Raw genomic sequence first — 24,295 nt, forward strand, 5'->3', positions numbered from 1 at the left:
GGCTTTATCACCCAAAGCTGTGTTACAGAAAAATAAGAACCTTTGCCTAAAACACATGGCATCTGGTAAATAAAATTATTAGATTTTTTTCTTGAGATTTGAGGTTTCAAAAGCCAGGATCCCACTAATGAAACTTGGAGCCTTACTCATGAAACTCCAAAGCTGAGCCCAGTGGGGACTGTCAAATATCCTCCTTTTACAACAGGCCTGGTGGTAGTGGGAGGAAGGAGTGGGGGAAAACAATAGCCTGGGGCTTAGAGTTTAATGCCACAACTTTCAAAAACTGTGATTCTCCAGGCAATATCCACAGATTTCCCAATATTCCTTCCTTTCCCCAACCCCCCTTCCTAGTAACGAGTAAATTTTATAGCTCCCAGGTGGTTCCAATCTGCAGCCCAGACTGAGAACCACTGTTTTAAAATGAACCCGATCAAAGATCCCTCACACATAAGAGCAATCACAGAATTAAACCTTAACTAGGTGGTCTAAATATGTTCAACTACCTTAAACTTGTTTTCTTGTAGTCATGGATCTTATTTAAAAGTTAACAAATATCAGTGGGTTAATAAAATTATCCTGCCTCTTTCTGACTTCTCAGAGACTAATAACGTACACCAGGCTAAGAAAAGGCTACATACACAGCTTTTGCTACTTAATTTTACTACAGAACATTCCTCCTTTGCTTTCCTTTCATTCATTCTCCTTTCCCCACCTGATGTCTGGCACTCAATGGAACAAACCCCTTTAAGAAATATAACCTTTAAAACAAATCCTGAACGCTGGACAAAACATTTGGCTGCAGTGAAAAACTAATGTTTGAAATAAGTTCTACTGAATGGAATTAGATATATTTTGTTAGTAATTCTGCCATATTTGACTAAAATTAATCCTTTGGGAAATATATTGTTGCTACATCTGTGGACATGTGAGATCTTCTCTAGGACTTAGAAGCTTGTAATTCCCTGCAAAGGAGCAAAACAAATTGAACTACTGCCCGGGAATTTAAAAAGGAGAAATTGCAAAAACATGTCTTATTTGTATCTGTCCAAGTCAACTGCCAAAAGGAGTCTTAGGCCAGGCACAAAGATAACCACCATCTCACATCAGGTCTTTTTCAACAGGCCTGATTGCTCATGAACCTTGAGAGTTTTGTTTTGTTTTTAATCACATTTGAAAGAATAGGCTCCTCTCTCTCACTGTCAAGGAAAAAAAAAAAAAGTAATGAGCAAAGGGATGAAAAAGTTTCACATGCTAAGAATAGTGGCTCTAAAATTTTCTAAGGAAGAAGGTTTCAAATAAAAGTAATGGTAACTGTGACCCAGAATCTAGAAATGTAGATTATATAAATTTGAGGGCACCAAATTTATGAAGGCAGTGAGTTATAGAAAAACCTCTTTCAAATTTTTGTTTGAAAACTATTATTTTAAATATGCCACATAACTTGATACCGTGTGTATTTAAGAACTACATTTAAGAACTTGTAAATGAGACTCCCACTCATTTTCTTGAATTTAGGGTGGTATCCGTTTTCCTAATGATGAATCATACAAAATCAAAGTAATTCCAATTAGAAGCTGGTGCTTATTTTGGGATGAGCACTGGGTGTTGTACGGAAACCAATTTGACAATAAATTTCATATTAAAAAAAAAAGCTGGTGCCTCTAAGGTTTTTTTTGTTTGTTTAATTTTGAGAAAGAGTGTATGCACACAAGCAGGGCAGAAGCAGAGACAGACAGAGGATCCAAAGCGGCTCTGTGCTGACACCCAACGTGGAGCTCAAACTCAACAACCATGAGATCATGACCTGAGATGAAGTCAGATGTCCAAATGACTGAGCCACCCGGGTGCCTGTGGTACTTGTAAGTTTTTGAAAATTCAGTGTTATTTGGGGCGCCTGGGTGGCGCAGTCGGTTAAGCGTCCGACTTCAGCCAGGTCACGATCTCGCAGTCTGTGAGTTTGAGCCCCGCGTCGGGCTCTGGGCTGATGGCTCAGAGCCTGGAGCCTGTTTCCGATTCTGTGTCTCCCTCTCTCTCTGCCCCTCCCCCGTTCATGCTCTGTCTCTCTCTGTCCCAAAAATAAATAAACGTTGAAAAAAAAAATTTAAAAAAAAAAGAAAATTCAGTGTTATTTAACAAATTCATCTGGAAACTGGAGAGACCAGGACTATTTATTAGCAAACTTTCAAAAGACTGAAAATCTAAATATAGGAAATACAATGAATCAGTCTAATAGGGCCAACATTTCTCTTTTATACTGAAAAAGTAAAAAAAAACAAAACAAAAAAAAAAAAACTGCTTGCTTTAGGGAGAGAGAATAGGGCTCCCTATTAGCTGCTGTGGCTAAAAGGGAAAAAGTAATAGAAGGAAAATCATTTTCTTTAAAAAGAAAACGCTCTCTATATAAACAAAAACTGTGGAGGACTAAGAGTGGTAAATGCTCAAGAATCTATCTATAGAAAAGGAATACTATTAAGTATTTTTTATAAAGAGCCAAGAGTGTCAAGATTTTTGTCAGCTTTTTTCAATAAGAGACATTTTAGGCAAGTATCCTGTGTTTCGACATACAGTACCCTTATTCAGTGGAAACAAACAAATGGAATGTGTACCACTCACATACAATGACATTAAGATTTTATTTTAATTAAAGGGGGTCAATTTTTAATTTTTAATTTTAAAGGGGGTCAAAGGGTAAAAAGAAAAAGTTTATTGGCTTTGGAGTTACCCTACTTACCCCAGGACAGGAAACAAAAAAGAAAGAAAAGGTTTAACTGAAGTCCCCCAAATAATAGAACCACCAGGCTTATCAAGGAAGACCCTTTGTGTGTATTATCAGAATTTACAACTGAATTACCAAGTGCTTCATACCCATCACCTTCGCAAAGGTAGGGAGAAAAAGACACACCCTGCCTTTTATTCTTTTGCCTCAACAGGTTTTGAGACCTAAATGCAAACAAAGTTCATTGTATATGTTAGTATATTGAAGCACCAGTTATTTGTTTGGAGCCCAGAAGAATCACCACCTGGGAAGTCATCAAGCAGCTTTCCTTGAGCTCTGGGATTGCCAAAAAACACTACTAAAGGAAACCATTCAAGTAACTTTTCTTTTTCTCTTTTCAGAAGTACTGCTAATCTGTAAGGACAAAAAGTAGTAAACTATAATTCTAACACATGTCCTTTTTTCCCCCCAACATTAAGAAACAATGTTTGTTTTAAAAAAATAAAAATAGCTCATAAAAATAAAGTGTTTCACAAACTAAATCTGCCTCATTATGTGCCATTTTCTGCTACAAAGTCACACATATAACAAAGTCACACATATAAAAGTCACTGAAGGCAAAAATTTATCAAGTTCAGTTTCTCTCGCTTATGCTAGCTCCATCATGAATAACATACCTGCTTAAAAAACAAAACAAAACAAAACAAAAAACCAATGACCTGAGGTAATTTTCAAAGGAAATTAAAAATTGAGCTTTAACAGCAAAATGAAATAATTCATCTTCTAGAAGTAACTTATTCATAAAATTTCCTCATCCTATTTTCACGTATCTGTAATTTAAAAGGTGTTTAGAGTATTTCATCAAGCCTCCTCTAACGTTTTCATGCTCCTCTAGCCTTTGCCAAGTATTGCCACACATAACTGTCTACGCCTAGAAATGTATATAGATGACAATAAAATCTGAAAGAACAGAATTTTCTTTTGACTAAAGACATTTGGAAACTTTCAATTAAAATTTGTAAAAACTGGAACATAACACATCATTCCCAGATCAATTTGTTTTATTTTTAAACAGATTTCTTTAAGAACATCTTTTAGACATACAGAGCGCTGCCTTCATGGCTAAACTGTGTAAACATGAAGGATGACTTTTGGTTTCTATCTGTTGCAATTTTTATTAAGTCTATAAAAACAATGACTCTCCTCTATCAAGCTTCATAATGCTTTTGTTTGAAGTCACCCCCCACCACCAATTTTTGACTGCTAACTTCAGAGATGGTCCTTTGCTGTTTGAAACTTTTATCACTACGTATAGTGTGTTTTCTCAACCAGTTCCCACCCACAACCACTTCCTCTTGAACCACACTAGTACCTTTCTCCTCAATGGTTCACATGTTCTACCCCAGCTATAAGCTATATATAGCATATATCACTTCAATGAATAGGAACTGGCTTTTTGTGGCACTCATATGTACAAGGTTCTATTCCACTTACTCCAAAGGATTTTGTTATTTTTTCCCTTTGAAAGTAATTAATCAAACATCCCAAATAACACAGCCATCATAGTTTCATTTACAGACTGACATCAGATAATATCAAAGCACTACTACAGAATGTCACTAAAAGCAAGCACTCTATAGATACAAAAGAAATATTAATAAAAGGAAACTAAATGATTTTCCATTAATGCCGTTAGTAACTGAGATTCCCAGTCCGAAGCTGAAAGGACACAGCTGAAAATAATGTCCATCTACTGGCTTATTAAAGCTAAGATGTTTGTCAAAAGCACTGAGCATTTAAACCTGTTGTAACCTGTTCAGAAATTGCTTCACTGAGTCAAAAGGCCCAATCACGGTATTGCTATAATATCCTTGGTCTGCATGATAAATTGCTATCTCGTACATATCTCTCACCAAAGAAAAATTACAAATACCACCGTAGTACATTTCTACCCAGGCTTAGACTGGAAATGAGTCTATCTTAAGCATGATCACAGACAGTAAAACACAAAACACAAATGGTAAGTTCTATGTAAAGAACTCAAGTCTCAGTGCTTAGAACTCATGTTACAAGGTGATTTAGTGCTTGCTTTGAGTCAGTGAACTCCAGGAAAGTTTATTTGCAAGGTGAGACTCTAACAGTCACTCTAGCAAAATCCAAAAACTGAAGAAAGACTTCCAGTAAGTACTAACTGAAGATTAGTTGAGGTGTTCCAAGTATCAGAACTTTTCCAGAATAAACATTTTGGGAAAGAGTCCAAGATATAAAATAGCTTATGTGTGTATATAAATCACACATAAGCTAAGAAATTAAGTGCTAGACTCTAAAAGAAAGGCAAAGAGATTAAATCACATTCTGGTATCAAATCTAATCTTCATTCCTACAGTGAAAATTCCCTTTAATGTTCTCACTTTTTTTGTTGTTGCATTTTTTAAATTTAATTTTTTATTTTAATTCCAGTACAGTTAACATACACTGTTATATTAGTTTCAGGTGGACAGTACAGTGTTTCAACAACTGTATACATTATTCAGTGCTCATCATAAATGTATAATTTTCCCACTTCTCATCTTTATCATCTCCAAAAGTATGAATTTCTAACTTATTTTCCTTTAAAAAAGAATAGTACTTTCTTCCATCTCAAATAGTTGATTGGATTCTAATTTTTGACACTTAAGTTGACAGTACATCTTTGTCATTTGATTTCACTACATACTTGTCATTTACTTTTAATATGGAAAAGTAGAATTTTACACTCCAGTCTTTTGATATTGAATTCTATGTCAAAAATGAAGAGCAAATAAACTTACCTTCAGAGAATCAACTAAATCATCAACTAAAAAGAGGCGTCTCAGTTCTTTTATCGTGCAGTTCACATGACCAAGAGCAGAATTACTGTATTTCTGAACCAACTCCTCAGATATAGCGACTTCAGATTCCAAATATGCCCTGGAAAACAAAACACATCCTGTCACTGATCAGAGTGATTTTTCCTGGATGTCTGTCAATCAGCAATTACATATCTGTAAAAAAAGACATTAACAAAATACTTTACCATAAAAAACCTACTCTTTCTAAATGAAGCACAATGTAAAAATTCACCAAGCAATGGGTAGATTTCATTGATATGCACGCTGTCAGCTGATGAGCACAGAAAAAAGCATTTGCTTTCAAGTCAGACTGATCTGGGCTTGAATCTTAAACTCTGCCACTTACTTGTCTTGTGTCACTTTGGAAAGTTACTATCATGAGGAGTCACTGAATAAAGTGCTTCTTAACACAAGCAGGCACAAAGAAGCACTCAATAAATGGTAGTTATTATTAGGGACTTGGTTTTTTTCTTCAAGCTGACATTAGGCTGTCATTGGGTTTTCCTAACAAAGATTCTATCTGTTCCCAAATACTACACTCTCGCAGCCTAACTTTCAGGGGAAACTACCCAATATCTCAAGGCCCAGGCTGTGAAATGGCTGCCGGAAGTATAGTGCTAATGCTAGTAAAACATTATAGTTACTGCCCTTTTAGATGCCCTAATCTATACTAAGATAGCTGGAATTGTTTTATTTAAGAAGAGAACTGTAATGAAGAAGAAAAGTCATCTGCAGGAATGCAAGGAACTGTTTTATCAGTTATTGTTTCAAAGCAGCCATTTTATCTTGGCAGAGTACAACCAACTCAGAAATGCTAAGAACTTTTCTATCTGTCAGAAATAGCTACTTACAACCCCAGTCTCTCCTCATCACTCCCCCATGTCTATGGATACTAGCTACTCATACTGGAAACAACAGTCCTCTGATAACTCCTTATCCTATAGTTTCCTTCTGTAGTATGTCCCAACTATGTCCCTTCATTTTTACTCACGATGCTAGCACTCTAGTTCAAGTGTTCATTTATTTACAACTGGGGTATTCTTATCTGTCTCCAAACCAATCTCTAATCTGTCTGCATCCTAATCCATTCCTTCAGCCAATGCCAGATCAGTTTTATTTGAGCTATCCTAAACAGTGCTATTTAGATTGACCTCAGGTAGGAGTTAGGACACTTGCTACTATCTAGATAAGGTAACTTTGTGAAGTCATTTGACTTCTCAGGGTCATGATTCCCACTTGAAAATTAAAGAAACAGACCTTCTTAAATCTCTTCAGGCTCCAACGTTTTGTGATTCTATGGTTCCAAATTTTCAACCAGAGCTCTCCTCAGCCTTTCCAACCTGATTTCTCACTACTCACTATGATGCAGCCAAATATGAGCCATTCATCAAACATTTTTTAATCTTACTGCCTTTGTTCACCATACTGTTTTCCCAATCCACACTGCTCTCCTCTCACCTCTAGTAATAGCATATCTAGTCAGTTAGCCTGTCCGAAATCTCACCCATACATGAAGCCTCCGTGGCTCTTTCTTCTCTAAGACACTATTATGCAATTCTAATGCACTCTTTTGTAGCTTTCTTTTGTAGCAGTATTATAGTATTGGCCATATCCAGCCCTGGAAATGTGTATACTTGTACATTTTCCCTACTAAAGTATAAACTATTAACAACCAGGAATATATCTTTATTACAATGGCATAGCACTCAGCCAACTTTTATTGATTAACCAGCAAATATCAAATTGTTATTATCAAGTTAAAAATTATCAAAGACTCACATCTACCCTTAAATCAGCAATAATTTATTTGTATAGCTTTAAGAAACACAGAACAGAAGCAGATAGAGCTTGAAGTTGGTATTCTGTTCCTTTGTACCACTGCTCTTATCCTTGCTGAAGACAAGATGCCTGGCAGGCAGGCACACATGTGGCCCTCTCAACCAACGAAGTACCATGGATACTTACATTCATTCAACCAGCACGGACGTGATAGTATAACCCCACACCAGCACTGCCAGCATCTTGTCCAGTGACCATAGGTATCAAATACAATTGAAGGGTGCCACTGCTAGCAGTGTGACTGGGAGGACTTAGAAAAACTGTCCAACAGGATTAAACTGGCATGTTGGCTGAACTTATAATGACTATAAAAAAGGCTTCTGAATGAAAAATAAAGTGTTTCTAAAGAAATAAAGAAGGAAATCACTAGGTTTTTCCCCCAAAAGTCTTCTTTAAAATCAAACAACGTCTGAAATTTATATCGTAGATAATTTAGAAGTTTTGGCTTGATAATGTTTTTATATATTTCAGTATAACTAACTAAAAACCATATTCCTCTATGATTTATGGCATGATATGGCTCTGCCATTTATTTTGAAGCTGCAATTTCAAGTTACTGAACTTCAAGTATGTTTCCCTCTCTGTGAAGTGAATAATACCATCAGTCTCATTGAGTTTTGGGGAAAATTCAGTCTGTACATAAATGGCTAGGGACATAAGAACCATTCATCAATGTTGGTCTCTCCCTAAAACTTATGTAGCATCATTACTTAATACGAAGACAGCTAGAGAGAAACAAATAACCAGTCTTTACAATAAGCAAAATGATGGAGCTCTCTTCTGTAAAGTGTGAAAATCAGTTTACATTTACATATTAATACCAACTAGATAACGTTCTAGGTAGTTACATACTCATTCATGCCCACATAGATACTTGCCTTACCAAATAGTCTTTTAAATATTCAGGATCCATTTGAGAAAAAAAAATTCCATATAAAAAAACAATCAGAGACCATTTCAAAGCCATATTTAGTGAGATAGGAAATCAATCAATCCTCAGATCATTTGGACCTAGTGTTAGAGAAGCCTTCTTCAAAAAGTTCCATCTTGATATCAAACACAGAACCAAATAAAAAAACGTAATATATAGGGTCATCTGAGAAGCTAAAAAGGCAGCATCAATGGGCACAAAACCCTAGAAAGGGCACATGAGAGAGAAGATAAAGATATGTGGACTTCATCCTGTAGTGAACAGGGAGCCCATATGCCTAAAAATACAATAAAAGTGGTATTTGAGAAAAATTAATCTGACAACATCCATAAAAGTCAAAGTAAACCAAAGTAACCAGAACCCAATTTGGTAACAAGTGAAGTCCAGCCAGAGTAGGCAAACTTTTTTGTAAATATTTCAGGCTTTGAAGTCTGTATGGTCTCTGTCACAAGTATTTAACCCTGCTATTAGAGCATGATGAAAACAGCTAAGTGATGGAATATGGGTATGTTCTAATAAAACTTTATTTACAAAAGCAGGCAGCAGACTGGATTTGGCTACAGCTTATGGACTTGTGGTCTACACTGAGGAAGCAGGGGGGAAACAACACAACATAGTTATCTTCTTTATGTGAGATGCTAACAAAGATAACATCAAAATTGGGAGCCTGACATGAGGATAATAGTGGTGTACTGATAGAAATTGACAAGTCTGAGAAAAAAAGGTTCATTTAAAGACATAAGGAGTTAGTGGTTGTCAGGAGCTGGGTAGGAAGTGACTACCAATGGGTACAAAATATCTTTTTGGTGTGATGAGAATATCTGGAATTGGATGGTGATAGTTGTACAATTCTGAGAACATACTAAAAACCACTGAATTTTATAGTATGTGAATTAAATCTCATTTTTTTTTAAGTGAGGGAAAAACATGGTAAATCTGAAGTGAGGGCAGAAGACCCAAACTGAGGTTTGTCCCATTACCAGTTAGATATGATGCTAGAGTGTACTTGTAAAAAATAAGGGCAAAAGATGATAGTTTAGAGACAAGAAGCTAATACAGATGCTCACCAAAGGGTAATACAAAAGTATGCCTTAGGGAACAAGAAGAGGAAACTAGATAGAGAAGGGATGGTAAGACAGCATCACATAAAAACATACACTGTTGGAAAGAAAGGTATTTCTAATATCAACATGAAAAGTATGCAATAAAGAAAATATAACTTTCATCAATCCTTACCATGTTAAAAAGATAGCTTCCAAAGTAAAATTAGGGAACCAATACCTAGTTCTAATAAATATATATTACTAACACACAGCAGAGTTAAGCAAGTAACACACAATCCCTGTTTTCTCCATCATGAGCCCGTGAAATGACCTTTAATCTCAAAAATCTCAAAAGCAGATGCTTTTGGAATAGGTTTTGAGCAAAAATCTACAATTATCTTTAAACAGTAAAAAATGCATGCCTGTAATTCTACAAATAGAATGAAGTCTCAAAATTAATCCTGTTTACAGCGTTGCCAACGTGTGCCTTGTTTTCCAGACATCTCACCTGAATGGGTGGCCTTCATCTGATTTCTGGATAGCTTGGATCACACCCTTATATATCCTAAAGCTGATAGTCACAGAGAGCAGGGCCAAGACAATGTAGGCCGTTACACTCACAATGCTGAATACTGTCAATGAAAGCAGCAGGAACAAGCTGGCACCAAACACTACTCCAGTCTTCTTAATGTCTCTCCAGTAGAGGAGGTCAACAACTAAAAATTAAAAAAGAAGAAATCTGAAATTAGAACATTATTTTATCCATTTGGATTTGGCACACTTATATTTGCTCCACCTATAAAAATAAAAAGGTCTCTAAAGTACAATCAAAACCTAAATTGTTAAAGAAAAATGAACTTTGTAAGCTGCATTTTAAACCCATCTAAGTTGTAAATTAGAATCATACCTACATCGATTTCTATTTACCATCAATTTTTCTCATGCAAATCTATTTCCCTCATGTCCAAATCAGTCTGGCTAGACAAGATTGTTCCATTCTCAAGCCCAGTACAGCAGACTTCTAATCCAAAACAAGGGTTCTTAAAAACCATCTTGAAGGCTTTCAAACTTTGACAATGCAGGATATAAATACAACTAATTGAAAAAAACCTTAACACACACTCACTAAAATAATAGATACTTCAGTGATGTAAAAATGTATTTATCTGCAGAAAAACCACTAACTCAAAAAATATTAATTAAAACTACGAAAAACTACGCATAGGTGTTCTACAGTTCTTCTTTTAAGAAATCTCTCTTTGAGGGGCACCTGGGTGGCTCCGTTGGTTAAGTGTCCGACTTCAGTTCAGGTCATGTTCCTGTGGTTTGTGAGTTCGAGCCCTATGTCACAGCTCTGAGGTGTCAGCACAGCTACTTGGGAGCCTACTTGGGATTCTCTGTGTCTCCCTCTATCTCTCTGGCCCTCTCCTGCTCATTCTATGTCTCTCTCTCTCTCTCTCTCTCTCTCTCTCTCTCTCTCTCAAAAATAAACATTAAAAAAAATCTGTCTTTGGGAAACATAATAAAATTGTAACCTAACCTGGCTATCATTAAAGCAAAAATTTCCTATAAAACACTAAAGACAAAGGGAAACAGCTTTTGGATTACCTGAAAAGCTACTTCTCTGTGAGTGTAGATAAATATAATGCCATAAAAATTTAGGTGTAAAGAAAAAGAGAAAAACTAAATGTGCTACACGGTTATATAATGTTTATTAATAGTAAGGAGTCAGACAAAGCCAAACTTAGCAAGTTTGCTCTTGGCCTATGGTCAGAGAGCCACTGGGGATCAAATAAGCATAGGCCCACATTCTTAAGGTCAGGTTATGTACAACCCACAGAGAATTCTGCAGTGTGCCCAAGAGCTCTTGAATTCACAGGCAAAACATAATTTGTCTATGGATTGTGAACAGGGGGAGGGGTGATATTCTTACAGTAAAATAAATATGGATATATTCTTGAGTAGAATTTTTTTTAAATTTTTTAACATTTATTTATTTTTGAGAGACAGAAAGAGGCAAAGCATGAATAGGGGAGGGGCAGAGAGAAAGGGAGACATAGAATCTGAAGCAGGCTCCAGGCTCTGAGCTGCCAGCACAGAGCCCAACGTGGAGCTCAAACTCACAGACCGTGAGATCATGACCTGAGCCGAAGTCGGAGGCTTAACCGACTGAGCCACCCAGGTGCCCCTTGTTGAGTATAATATTAAATATCCATTAGTTAGTTAGTTGTTAGTTTTTAAGTGTATTCATTTATTTTAAGGGGAGGGGCAGAGAGAGAACCACAGGCAGGCCCCCTGCTATCAGCATAGAGCCCTAGGCAGGACTCAAACTCACAAACTGTGAGATCATAACCTGAGCTGAAATCAAGAGTTGGACACTTAACTAACTGAACCTCCCAGGAGCCCCTTAAATATCCGTTAATGTTTAATGTAAAGAAGGTAACAAAGAAAAACCACATTTCCAGGAGCTGCTTTGGTCTTGAGGCTCTCTAAAGTATGTAACTGTCCTTTACTGTTAGCAGTACTTCTGTGGGGAAAATTATGCATGTGAAATGTGAAATGTAAAATGTTAAGATCATCTTGAAGCCCTGAATTCCTGTTAGTATATATATATACCATGAGTACTGATGAACAGATTTTAAATGCCCATCACAGTCTCTGACACACAGTGGGAGCTCAACATTCATTATGGTTGGGAAGCATTTATTCTACTCTCCTAACCATGATTTGATTCAAATGCTATTAATTTAATATTCTATATATGATTTACAGCTTTGTTTTCAGACTTTGATTTCATTTATTCATTTTCCCCATCTCAAGTTCATTCCAACCCTGCCTAAAACATCTGCATCAGTTTTGTTCTATTCAACTTGTTTCTACTATTGTACCAATACATTAGCACAACTGAGAAATAACCAGATCTTGAAGCAGTGTACCTATGCTATCAAAATGATGTCATGAATAATATCATACTGAATAAAGAGATAGCAAGTGATGCTAGGAGTTTTATGACATTCAGCAAACATTTATTGAGCTGATACTGTTCAAGAAATTCAACCTAGTAGAATGAAATAAAAACCTAAAAGTGGGGATGTGGACTTTTCTTTAACGCCCTGTCTAACTCTACAACACTACAATTCTAGGAAGATCAGACATATAAAACAATGAAAAAATAATAAAATAACTATTGCACCACCATGAGAATTCATCAGTAAAATAAAAAAAAAAAAAAAAACAACTGGAGGAAACTTTAAAAGACTGTGAAAAAGAAACTGAGCTGGGTCCTAAAGAATGGGGAGATATAGAACATATAAACATGCAGGCCTCACTGCAAGTCTCTGCTAGGAATGGTTCTCATAATTAATGCAGTTTTTTAAAACAGGGTACAGTGAAAGAGTAGAGAAAGCAAATGATAAAGACTGCCCTTGGTAATGTAATTCTTTCCTGTGAGGCTCCCCTGTGCCCCAAGCCAAGCAATTAGACTCTAGTATTGTTATCACCTACACTCCGTACATTAGCTATATGACCTCAGGCAAGTCACTAAAATCCCTCTGTACCTCGTTTCTCCATCTATAGAATGTATATACAAATAGGAATGATCTTATTGAGATATTGTGAGAATTAGGTGAGAAAATGAACTAACAAAATTTTTCATTAATAAGATAACAAATATAATGGACATAATATAGTGCACAGCATATAATAAATTCTTAGTAAATGTAGGGCTGTTATCTGCTGTTATTATTATGAACACCATCACAGTCACTATCACCAATCTTATCCAGGTGTTAAATATGAACAAAAAGAAAAGAAAATTTCAAACTTATGGTTAACTTGTAAGTTAATGAATTGTATTGCTGTTACTTTATAACAGCATGTTACTTTATAACCCACACAGAAAAGGATTTTCAAACTTATCTAAGATTTCACTATTACTGAACAAATAAAAAGCATCCTAGAAGAATCAACAAGTAAAGTACTTTATTTTTCTACTAAAGCACTCAAATTTTTAGATGAACAAATGCTGCTTTATAAAAATGTAGGATTCTCAATGTGTTCCAACATTTATTAACCTTCAAAATCACCATTGGTGATAAGCTAAAATAAATGCATATATCTTCACTATTCCTTACCATCATTAGAAACTATTCAGTAAGACCTGATTTTATTAAAAGGAATGATTTCAGATTTGAGATGTACAATATCAATGACTAACCAAATTACCTAATATAAGAGTTACTGTCTGAACAGTTTCAATGACTAGATAAGAATGATTTCTAATTGGTCTATAATTTCTATATAGATATGGCGGAAGAAACTGCCCGTGGCTGGGATTCAAGAGAACCACAATCTAGTACTGGCTCTGCAACCGTACAACTTTGGATGAGACTTCAAGTTCTCTGGAGCTCAGTTTAATCATTAGTAAACAGGGCATTAGATAAAAGATTTTTCTTTTCCCTTCAGAAACTAATACACAGTACAAAGATATACATCAGTCCCAAATTCAAATTCCCAATCAGTGGGTCTGAATTAATGAGATTTTATTCATGTACTATCTGTGCCAAATATAAATTTTAAAATATCTTGTTTTTTAGATCTAGATTTTCAGGAGGGGCTTAAATATGTTTATTCATACCAGTCTTTTAAAATGAATCTTAACAAAAACACTTTGCTTTTATAAGTGTCAAACAACATTAAAACTTTAGGAAAACAATAAATTCATATTTCTACAATTTTTCAAGCAATTATAAACCGTATCATTAAGGTCACAGTATGAGAAAGGCTAAAAAAAGAAAAAAAAAAAAAAGAATGGAAAGCTACAAACCTTTTAAGGCTGATAGACTGAAAGATGTTTCAGAAATCTCTTCCAAGTTGCTGGTCTACATTCTCCACACCTCCCTTTATTTCCAGAGTCAGTATGTACCAGGCACTTACATTGTGCTAAATACTATCTATAGACTATATAACATTATCTCTTTCAATTCTTAAAACCCTAAAAGGCAGGCTTTCAGACAAGAAAGTGAGAGCCAAGCTCTTATATATGACTGGACGGATATCACTTAATTAGTAAATGGTAAGAACACCGATTTCAACACAAACTTCCTATTGATAAAACTCATATGCCCCATGTATAATGCCAAAATGAGGGTTCAGCACATTAATGTCCTTCAAAATGTCATGCATTTGCACACATAATGAATAAGCAGTGTTGGCAAATAATCACATGTGAGATGAATAACAAAGGCCAGGAAAGTCAAGATAAGACTAACAAGAGATGTTGTTAATCAATGAGACAAAAATTTTTTTTTAATTTTTTTTTTAACGTTTTTATTTATTTTTGAGACAGAGAGAGACAGAGCATGAACGGGGAGGGGCAGAGAGAGAGGGAGACACAGAATCGGAAGCAGGCTCCAGACTCTGAGCCATCAGCACAGAGCCCGACGCGGGGCTCGAACCCACGGACCGCGAGATCGTGACCTGAGCTGAAGTCGGACGCTTAACCGACTGAGCCACCCAGGCGCCCCAATGAGACAAAAATTTTAATGTGAATACTTAACCAACAGTTAAATCCAAAAGGGAGGAAAGAGCTCTATTCCAACATACCTGAAGGTACCTTCCCATAGTAGAAAACTATAATTAATCAAGTTGTGAAAAACAGCTTTTAAAAGCCATGTGAATCCAATTAAGTAAAATTAGAAAATGCATCAATGCAAAAGAACATTATGTAGTCCTTAAGTACAGTGATGCAGAACTATATCACCAAAGAAACATGTCCATATTGATAAGTAGAAACAAAATGCTAAAAAAGATTCATCAAGTAAAATTTTAAAAACTTAGGGTAACCATGAAGTCTGAATGGGTATCTAGCAAACACAGTTTTTACCCCCGGGTCTAGACTTGCTGCTTTATTCCTTTCTATACCATTTGAAATTGTCTCCCTTCAATGGCAAACATGAATTACTATTATACTTAAAACTTTAGCAGTATATAGCTAAGATGTTAACATGGGGCTTTGGGTTGAACCAAGTCAATTTCCCCCCAAAGTTCATCATCTTGAAATAGTCATGTATAAGGTGTAGTAGTATTCAGTGATTACAGCCTAAAATAAATTTAACTGCATGAAGGTACAGTAAACCCTAACCTATTAGTTTCCTTCTGCCTATCATGATTCCTAGAAATAAGGTCTTTTCAAAAACTGGAAGAGCTTTGAAAATCACACATGCAAGCCTCCACATATTACATGAACATATGCAAATAGCTATACAAGAATACTCAAAAGTAGATATTTTGAAAGCTTTGTTGAAATAAGCCCTAGGGATGTGGTGGTGGAGCTGCAGACCCTCAAGGCACTGAGGAGGAAAAAAGGGAAGAAGAGCCAAGAGAGTCAAAGACAACTAGGTACTGAAAGTCACACGGAAGACAAAAATTAATATAACCTACACTAGGAAGGGCTGAGAGGCAGTCTACACTGTTACCGAAGTCATTGGGCAAAATAAATTTTGTGCAAGAAATAAAATTTGTGTAAAGAAATTTTAAAAATTGTTAATGAAATTGCAAGGATGAAAAAATATTAGATTATAAAAATATTAGCAAACAGGGCTGCCACCTTAAGTGACATTCTTCAGTATTTCTAGTCTCTTGGATTTCCTTAAATTGGTTTTAATGAAGAAACTTTGGAAGATTAAGTTTATCCAGGATTGTTTATTTTCAATTATAAGGGAGTAGTCACAAAGTTTTAACAAAATTCTGAGAAATATATTCAAATGCTATTGCGTCTAATATTCATCAAAAGACTTATATCCATTAATTAATTTAGACTACAGACCAATATCCCTTATGAATACAGACACAATAACCCTCAGCAAAAAACAGCAAACTGGATCCAGCAACAAATAAAAAGCTTTATATACACCATGGCCAAGTGGTATTTATCTCAGAAATGTAAAGCTGGTTCAACATATGGAAACCAAGCACTTTAACACACCATATTAATAAATAGAATTAAGGTTAAAAAACTGCATGATCATCACAACAGTCAAAGAAAAAGCATCTGACAAAATCCAACATCCTTTCATTATAAAAACACTCAACAAACTAGGAATCGAAGGAATGTCCTCAGGCTGATAAAGAATATCTACAAAAACCCTACAACTTACATCATACTTACTAATGAGAGACTGAAAGCTTTCCCCCTAAGACCAGGAACAAGACAAAGACACTCATTCTTTCCATTAGTCAACACTGTCCTGGAGGTATGAGGTAGAGCAATCAGCCCCCCACCCCCAAGAAAAAAATAAAAGACATCCTGATTATAAAGGAGAAATTAAACAGGAGCAATTAAACTTTCTATTTTTATGTATACAGATAACATGATCTTGTATACATAAAATCGTAAGGAATCCACAGAACAGCTACTAGAATAAACAAGTCCAGAAAGGTTGCCGAATGTAAGATTAGTATCAAAAAAATCAAGCATACGTCTATAAAAGCAATGAACAACCTAAAAAACAATTAAGAAAATAATTCCAGGGGCACTTGGATGGCTCAGTCAGTTAACCATCTGACTCTTGATTTTGGCTGAGGTCATGATCTCACAGTTTGTGAGACTGAGCCGTGAGTCAGGCTCTGCGCTGACAGCACGGAGGCTACTTTAAATTTTTTTTTTTCAACGTTTATTTATTTTTGGGACAGAGAGAGACAGAGCATGAACGGGGGAGGGGCAGAGAGAGAGGGAGACACAGAATCGGAAACAGGCTCCAGGCTCTGAGCCATCAGCCCAGAGCCTGACGCGGGGCTCGAACTCGCGGACCGCGAGATCGTGACCTGGCCGAAGTCGGACGCTTAACCGACTGCGCCACCCAGGCGCCCCGGAGGCTACTTTATTAACTCTCTACCTCTCTCTCTCTCTGCCCCCTGCCTCTTTCTCAAAATAAATAAACAAGCATTAAAAAAAAAAAGAATTCCATTTACACTAACATCAAAAAGAATAAAACACTTAGGAACAAAATGAAAAATGAAAAAAAACCCCAAGACTTAGAAACTTAAAACTACAAAATATTGTTGAAAGAAATTAAAGATTTACGTAAATGGAAAAGACATGCTATGTTTATGGATTAGAAGGATTATTAAAATGGTAATACTCCTCAAACTGAACTACTACATACAGTGCAATCTCTATCAACACCCTAAATGCCTTTAGCAGAACTTGGTAGACATCGTATGGAAAAATGCAAGGTATCCAGAATCGCCAAAACAATCTTGAAAAGGGACCACAAAGTTGAAGAACTCATACTTCCTTTTTCCAAAACTTCTACAAAGCTAAAGTAATCAAGTCAGTGTGGTAGCGCCACAAGGGTGAAGGACAGATCAATAGAATAAAATTAAGAGTCCAGAAATAAACTCTTAGTATTCATGGTCAGTTGAATGACAAGGGTATCAAGACAATTCAGTGGAGAGGAGACTTTTCAAGAAATGGTGCCGGGACAACTGGATAACCAACTGCCAAAAAAAAACCCCCAAAAAACCACTATTTCAAAAGAGTAAGAAGACGGCCCACTGAATGGGAGAAAATATTCACAAACTGAACATCTGATAAGGGGCTTGTGTTCATAGTATATAAAAAACTCTTACAACAATAAAAGACAAATAAGGCAATTAAAAATGGGCAAAGGATTTGAATAGACATTTCTCCAAAGAATGTATACAAATGGCCAATAAAGCAATGAGAATATGCTCATTACAAAACAACATCATTAGTTATTAGAGAAATGTAAACCAAAACCATAATCAGATACCACTTCAGACCCACCAGGATGGCTAATATTAAAAAGATGGACAGTAACAAGTGTTGACAAGAAGGTCCCAAAGACTGGGACCTTCTTAAATTGCTGATGGAAATGTAAAATTCAGCCATTGTGAAAAAGGTTGGCAATTCCTCAAAAAGTTAGAGTTACCATACTACCCAGCAATTCTACTCCTAGAAATTTCCACCCAGAAGACTAGAAAACATGTGTCCATACAAGAACTTATGTTCATAGTAGCATTATTCATAACCAAAAAGGAGGAAACAGCCCAAATGCTGAAAAACTGATGAGTGGATAAACAAAATATGGTAGATCCATACAATGGAGTATTACTGGTCCATAAAAAGGAATGAAGCACTGATATATGCTACAACATGGATGAACCTTGAAAATATCATGCTAAGTGAAAGAAGCCAAACACAAAAGGTCACACATTATATGTTTCTCTTTATATGTAATGTCTATATGTAATATAGACTAGGTGATGCTATAGAGACAGAAAGTAGTGGTCGTCAGGGGCTGGGAGAAGTAGATGGGGGAGTGACTCTAATGGGTATGGGGTTTTGGGGGGTATGGATAAAAATATCGTGGAATTAAGATAATGATGATGATTATACAATTTTGTGAATATACTAAATATCAATGAATTTTATACCTAAAAGAATTTAGAAGTAAATTTAAAAAATTCTTGTTTTAACATCTGTTTCTCTTTTAGGTTGTAAACCCCACAAGACAGCATGTTGCCTTTATTTACCATATCCCCAGAGCTTAGCACAAAGCCTCAATCAACTAAACTTTCAATAGATATTGCTGATTGATTAGAATGAATGCATACTTTATGCCAGTTTAAAACAAACTGGTGTAAATTAACTTATTCAATTTTTTGGGGGGGCTTTGGATTTCACATTTGTTTTATTTAAACTACTTTCAGATATCTATACTTATTCAGTAACAAATAGCATTGCTGTCTGGTAACTTATAAAACAGCAAATACTGTTTTACAGGCTTGTCTCTTCTTACTAGACCCTGAAGGACTGATGAATACCTCTCATCTTTAAATTCCCATTACCTGCTTCATTAATATTTGCTGCATTGTCTGAATACAGGCCAGATTATTCTTAGGAACAGAAACATTTAAAGACTATACTATTTTCAAATTAAAATAAAGGACATCTTTAAATAAGAACTCTAAGTTCACTATAATGCTGATTTGGGGTTCTTCTGTACTTATTAGTTCTGTTTATGAATAGAGTTTAATGGTCTCTTTATTCTTGAGATACCAAAATTAAGACAAAGGGCTTGTGCAAGAAAAACTTAATCTTTCATGGATTCTGAGGTCTCCTTCTACACTGCAAAATAAAATGTTAATCATGCAAGGTAACCTACTGTAGCCTTAACTTTACTCTTTTATAAAATATTCATGAGGGGCGCCTGGGTGGCTCAGTTGGTTGGGCGTCCGACTTTGGCTCAGGTCTCATGATCTCATGGTCCTGAGTTCAAGCCCCGTATCGGGCTCTGTGCTGACAGCTCAGAGCCTGGAGCTGCTTCGGATTCTGTGTCTCCCTCTCTCTCTGCCCCTCCCCTGCTCATGCTGTCTCAAAATAAATAAAAATATTTTTAAAAAATTAAATATTCATGAAATATCCTTTTAAAGATCTGAGATTAATTTAACAGTGCCTTTCCTCTTATAACTGTGGGAAATGCTTATGGATTGCTGTACCAAAATAATGCTGATTAACTTCAATACATTCTGGTTGTTTAGGAAAAAAGTGATTTACTCCCTGCAGTGCCTACCCACTTTTATTTTCAAAATAAAAATGTGAAAACTTTTTAGTGTTTTGTGCAGTGGGCAGAGCAGCAGCATCTTTATCAAACTAATATTTTTATTTAAAAACAACTCTCTACACTACAATCTTTTCTTCAAAATAAAAACCTCTGGCCCAATCTAGAGTAAGAAGAGTTGCTTGCCTACACTGGGTAATCATAAAGTGTCATCTGTCAGAGCTAAAAATAGTGCTACCGTCCATGCCTTACATGCAAAAGTCATCCAATTACATTTTGCCTCAAATCAAATTCTTACTAGCTCTTTCTTGAATAGCCTGAAGCCAGGTTTCAATTTTAAAATCTTTTGTCTAGGGGGGAAAAGCTGAACTATTTGGTCCTAAAAATACTGTTAGGTACAGGGAATGGCTGGGCAGGACAATGCCTCTTCCTAAGCAAAAGCAAATATTAAGTTTTCTTTAATAAAGTCAGGCAGTTAAATAAGAAACTAATAAACATATATTAAAGTTATAATAAAAATTGTTATTTTTCACAACCATAAGCTTTATATAAATCATTATGTATTTATTAGGAACCACAACTTTAAACCAATTTCTTCCCAATTGCCAGGAAAAGCTGACTCAAACTCAGAGTTGATCATTTAGCCCTATGTAATAAGCTTTTACCACCACCAAGTGAGCACTCACCAAGCTAATAAATGACAGGTGGAGGTCCAGAAAAAGATCTGTGCAGAGTGGGAACTTAACTCTTTAAACAAAGACAGTTAAGATGGGCTTGCGTCCTATTTCTTCCTTCGATTTACCATCAGTATGACCTAGACTAGATCACTTAACCTGGTTTCCCCATGTATAAAATTAGAAAACAGACATCAAACTAAGTAGTTAGTTGAAGCCGAAAAGAGATTTCACAGATGAACTAACTAGTTCATTAGCCAACAGTGGGGCAAAATGATCCAACATAAAGCCTCTTTTACAATAAAGTGTTGAATATCTCATGTAATTTATTGAATACTGTACTGAAAGTGAAAAACAGATTGCTTGTGTAAGTTGCTTGATGAACTAACTAGTATGAGACAAAGTCAAGCTGGGCAATCAAATATTACATGCAATGCTTATTAACTAAGCCCAGAGTTTTTTAAGGGTGATTCAACTTTCTCTGAAAGCACTGCTAATTTAGTTTCAGTGAGCAGTTCAGATTGATGGATCCCTACTATTGCTACCAAGTATCTCAACCAAATAGTTGGCAAAAATACTAGCATCTCTCTTGGCCATCTCCTCTTCCTATAACTAGAGTTTCTGAGAAGATCTCACACAATTTCAGGTCCTTGTCTCTTTTATCATTAAATCTTTCCTGCTTTACTTCCAACAACATTACAGTATACTGACCAATTTCAACCACCACACACCTGCAGAAAAAGCATTTCAAGTAAAATCAGCATAAACTCTATACCTGCTTTTTCTATAATAATTTAGTAATCCCTTATTCTGAGCAAGGAACTGTTCTGAGTAATTTGCATACATTATCACTAATCTCATTCCTCTATTAAGTATTTACACATGAGGCAGGTAAGGCTTAGAGGTATTAAATTATTATGTAAGGTCATAGATTGAAATTCAGCTCTGACCATGAAAGTCTCACTTTTTCCACCATACCACATTTTGTGTTTAAAGGAATATGTCAGTACTCGTACAGGCCTCACTTGTAAGTTAAATTCACCAATTAATTAGTTCATGTATCTTTCAATACTTCCTTTAACCCCACATTCTATTTCTAGCTTTATTAAAAGGCAAAAAATACAGCAGAAGATAGATTCTAATTTCCCACTTCCAATTTCTCTAAACCATGATAATTTTCCCTCCACAGGAAAATTTATATAGCTAATTCCATTTTCTCTAAGGTAAAGCTAAATAAATATCTTCTCTCTGAGCATGTTAAATTTACATAATCCTAACCAATGATTCACCCTGCCTGCACAAACTTAAACAATTCCCAGTTGCAAAGTATGTAAAAATAAGGACTCTTCCTATAAAACACCTGAGTTCTGGTAACTTTGGTAAGTATGGAGTCATTATTTTAACGTTTATTTATTTTTTTTTTTTTTATTTTTGGGACAGAGAGAGACAGAGCATGAACGGGGGAGGGGCAGAGAGAGAGGGAGACACAGAATCGGAAACAGGCTCCAGGCTCCGAGCCATCAGCCCAGAGCCTGACGCGGGGCTCGAACTCCCGGACCGCGAGATCGTGACCTGGCTGAAGTCGGACGCTTAACCGACTGCGCCACCCAGGCGCCCCTGGAGTCATTATTTTAAATTACTAGAATTGATCCAGACGTACACAAATGTAAACCTAAAATTAGAACAGACATTGGTTCAATGCATAGTTTACTATAGTTTAAATTTTATTTCTTGTTGGCATCTGAGCATTGCAACATTACAAGAAATAGGAACCAAACCTTAGGAGTAAAAAATCACTGCTCAAAATTCTATTTTCTACTAATAAACTAAATGGAAAACACACTATTCCCTAACTCTAGAAACTTGAAAATCTTAACAGACTGGAATGGCGGAGGGCACCCAAAGCAAATTATTAGTACAAGGAAAGAAAATGAACTTCAGTAGTAGGTAAGCCAATGATATTTAAATAGTCCCTGACTTAGATGGTTCTACGTTGGATGGTGCGAAAGCAACGCATATTCAGTAGACACCATACTTTGAATTTTGATCTTTTCTTGGGCTAACGATATGTGGTATGATACTCTCACGTGATGCTGGGCAGCAGCAGTGAGCTGCAACTCCCAGTCAACCATGGGATCACGAAGGCAAGCAACTTACACAAGCAATCTGTTTTTCACTTTCAGTACAGTATTCAATAAATTACATGAGATATTCAACACTTTATTGTAAAAGAGGCTTTGTGTTGGATCATTTTGCCCTACTGTTGGCTAATGTATATATTCTGAGCATGTTTAAAGTAGGCTAGGCATTCTGGAAAACACTATGGAGGTTCCTCAAAAAACTAAATATAGAACTACTCTACGACCCAGCAATTGCACTACTAGGTATTTATCCAAGGGATACAGATGTGCTGTTTCGAAGGGACACATTCACCCCAGTGTTTATAGCAGCACTATCGACAACAGCCAAAGTACAGAAAGAGCCCAAATGTCCATCAATGGATGAACGGATAAAGAAGATGTGGTATACACATACAATGGAGTATTACTCGGCAATCAAAAAGAATGAAATCTTGCCATTTGCAACTACATGGATGGAACTGGAGGGTATTATGCTAAGCAAAATTAGTCAGAGAAAGACAAATAACATACGTTTTCACTCATATGAGGACTTTAAGATACAAAACAGATGAACATAAGGGAAGAGAAGCAAAAATAATATAAAAACAGGGAGGGGGACAAAACATAAAAGACTCTTAAATATAGAGAACAAACAGAGGGTTGCTGGAAGAGTTGTGGGACGAGGGATGGTCTAAATGGGTAAGGGGCATTAAGGAATCTACTCCTGAAATCATTGTTGCGCCATATGCTAACTAACTTGAATGTAAATTAAACAATAACTTTAAAAATTTTAAATCAATTTTTAACCAGTAAAAAAAAATAATAAAGTAGGCTAAGCTATGATGGTTAGTAGGTTAAGTGTATTAAATGTATTTTCAACTTACAGTATTTAATTTATGATGTGTTTATCAGATGTAACCCTATCATAAGTCAAGTAAGATCTGTACTTCTATAACCATTTATACCTATCATTCACACTGAATATAAATGCTCAATGAATAAGTAGCTGATAGTACAGACGATTAAAGGAGGTAGTATTCATATCAGAATACTAAATAACATATCTTACATTATTTTAGTTTATATGAGAAAAATACACAATGGGAGCATACAACAAAGAACAGCTATAATTCCTGTTATTCTTATGAAAATCATAATTTTAACAAGTCTGTAGTTTGAGAGTAGAAATTACTGAATCTATGTCAATGCCTAGCTTTTAACAATGGACCTGCAGAGATACCATTATCGTTTGCTAATTTTTAATCTTTAAATTGCTTTGAGCTCCTTAAGTAAATGCTATATAGAATAAATATAAGATGGTGGTGATACAGTATTTTAGGAGAGACAACAGTATTTTAGTGTCTATCAATACCTAACATAAATGTCTGATGGTTGATTGGACTGAAATGTGAAAGCCAGTTTACACACACACACACACACACACACACACCAGTAACAAAAGTCAGCATTATCTATGATGAAGTACAGAAACAAAAAATTTGGTCTCAGAATACTA

General features: G+C 35.7%; 1 protein-coding gene across 4 annotated transcripts in view; it reads right to left on the reverse strand.

The window, feature by feature from the left end:
- RTN4 (reticulon 4) overlaps nucleotides 1-24,295 on the reverse strand; it is a 74,027-nt gene that overhangs the window by 5,740 nt on the left and 43,992 nt on the right. For all 4 annotated transcript variants that reach the window (XM_030310594.1, XM_030310595.1, XM_030310597.1 and 1 more), the window contains 2 exons: nucleotides 9,908-10,115; nucleotides 5,527-5,665 (listed from right to left, as the gene is read on the reverse strand). In XM_030310594.1, coding sequence (XP_030166454.1) covers nucleotides 5,527-5,665; nucleotides 9,908-10,115 — 347 coding nt within the window. The remainder of the gene's footprint in view (nucleotides 1-5,526; nucleotides 5,666-9,907; nucleotides 10,116-24,295) is intronic.

This window comes from Lynx canadensis, chromosome A3 (genome assembly GCF_007474595.2).
Source record: "Lynx canadensis isolate LIC74 chromosome A3, mLynCan4.pri.v2, whole genome shotgun sequence".
Lineage (NCBI taxonomy): Eukaryota > Metazoa > Chordata > Mammalia > Carnivora > Felidae > Lynx > Lynx canadensis.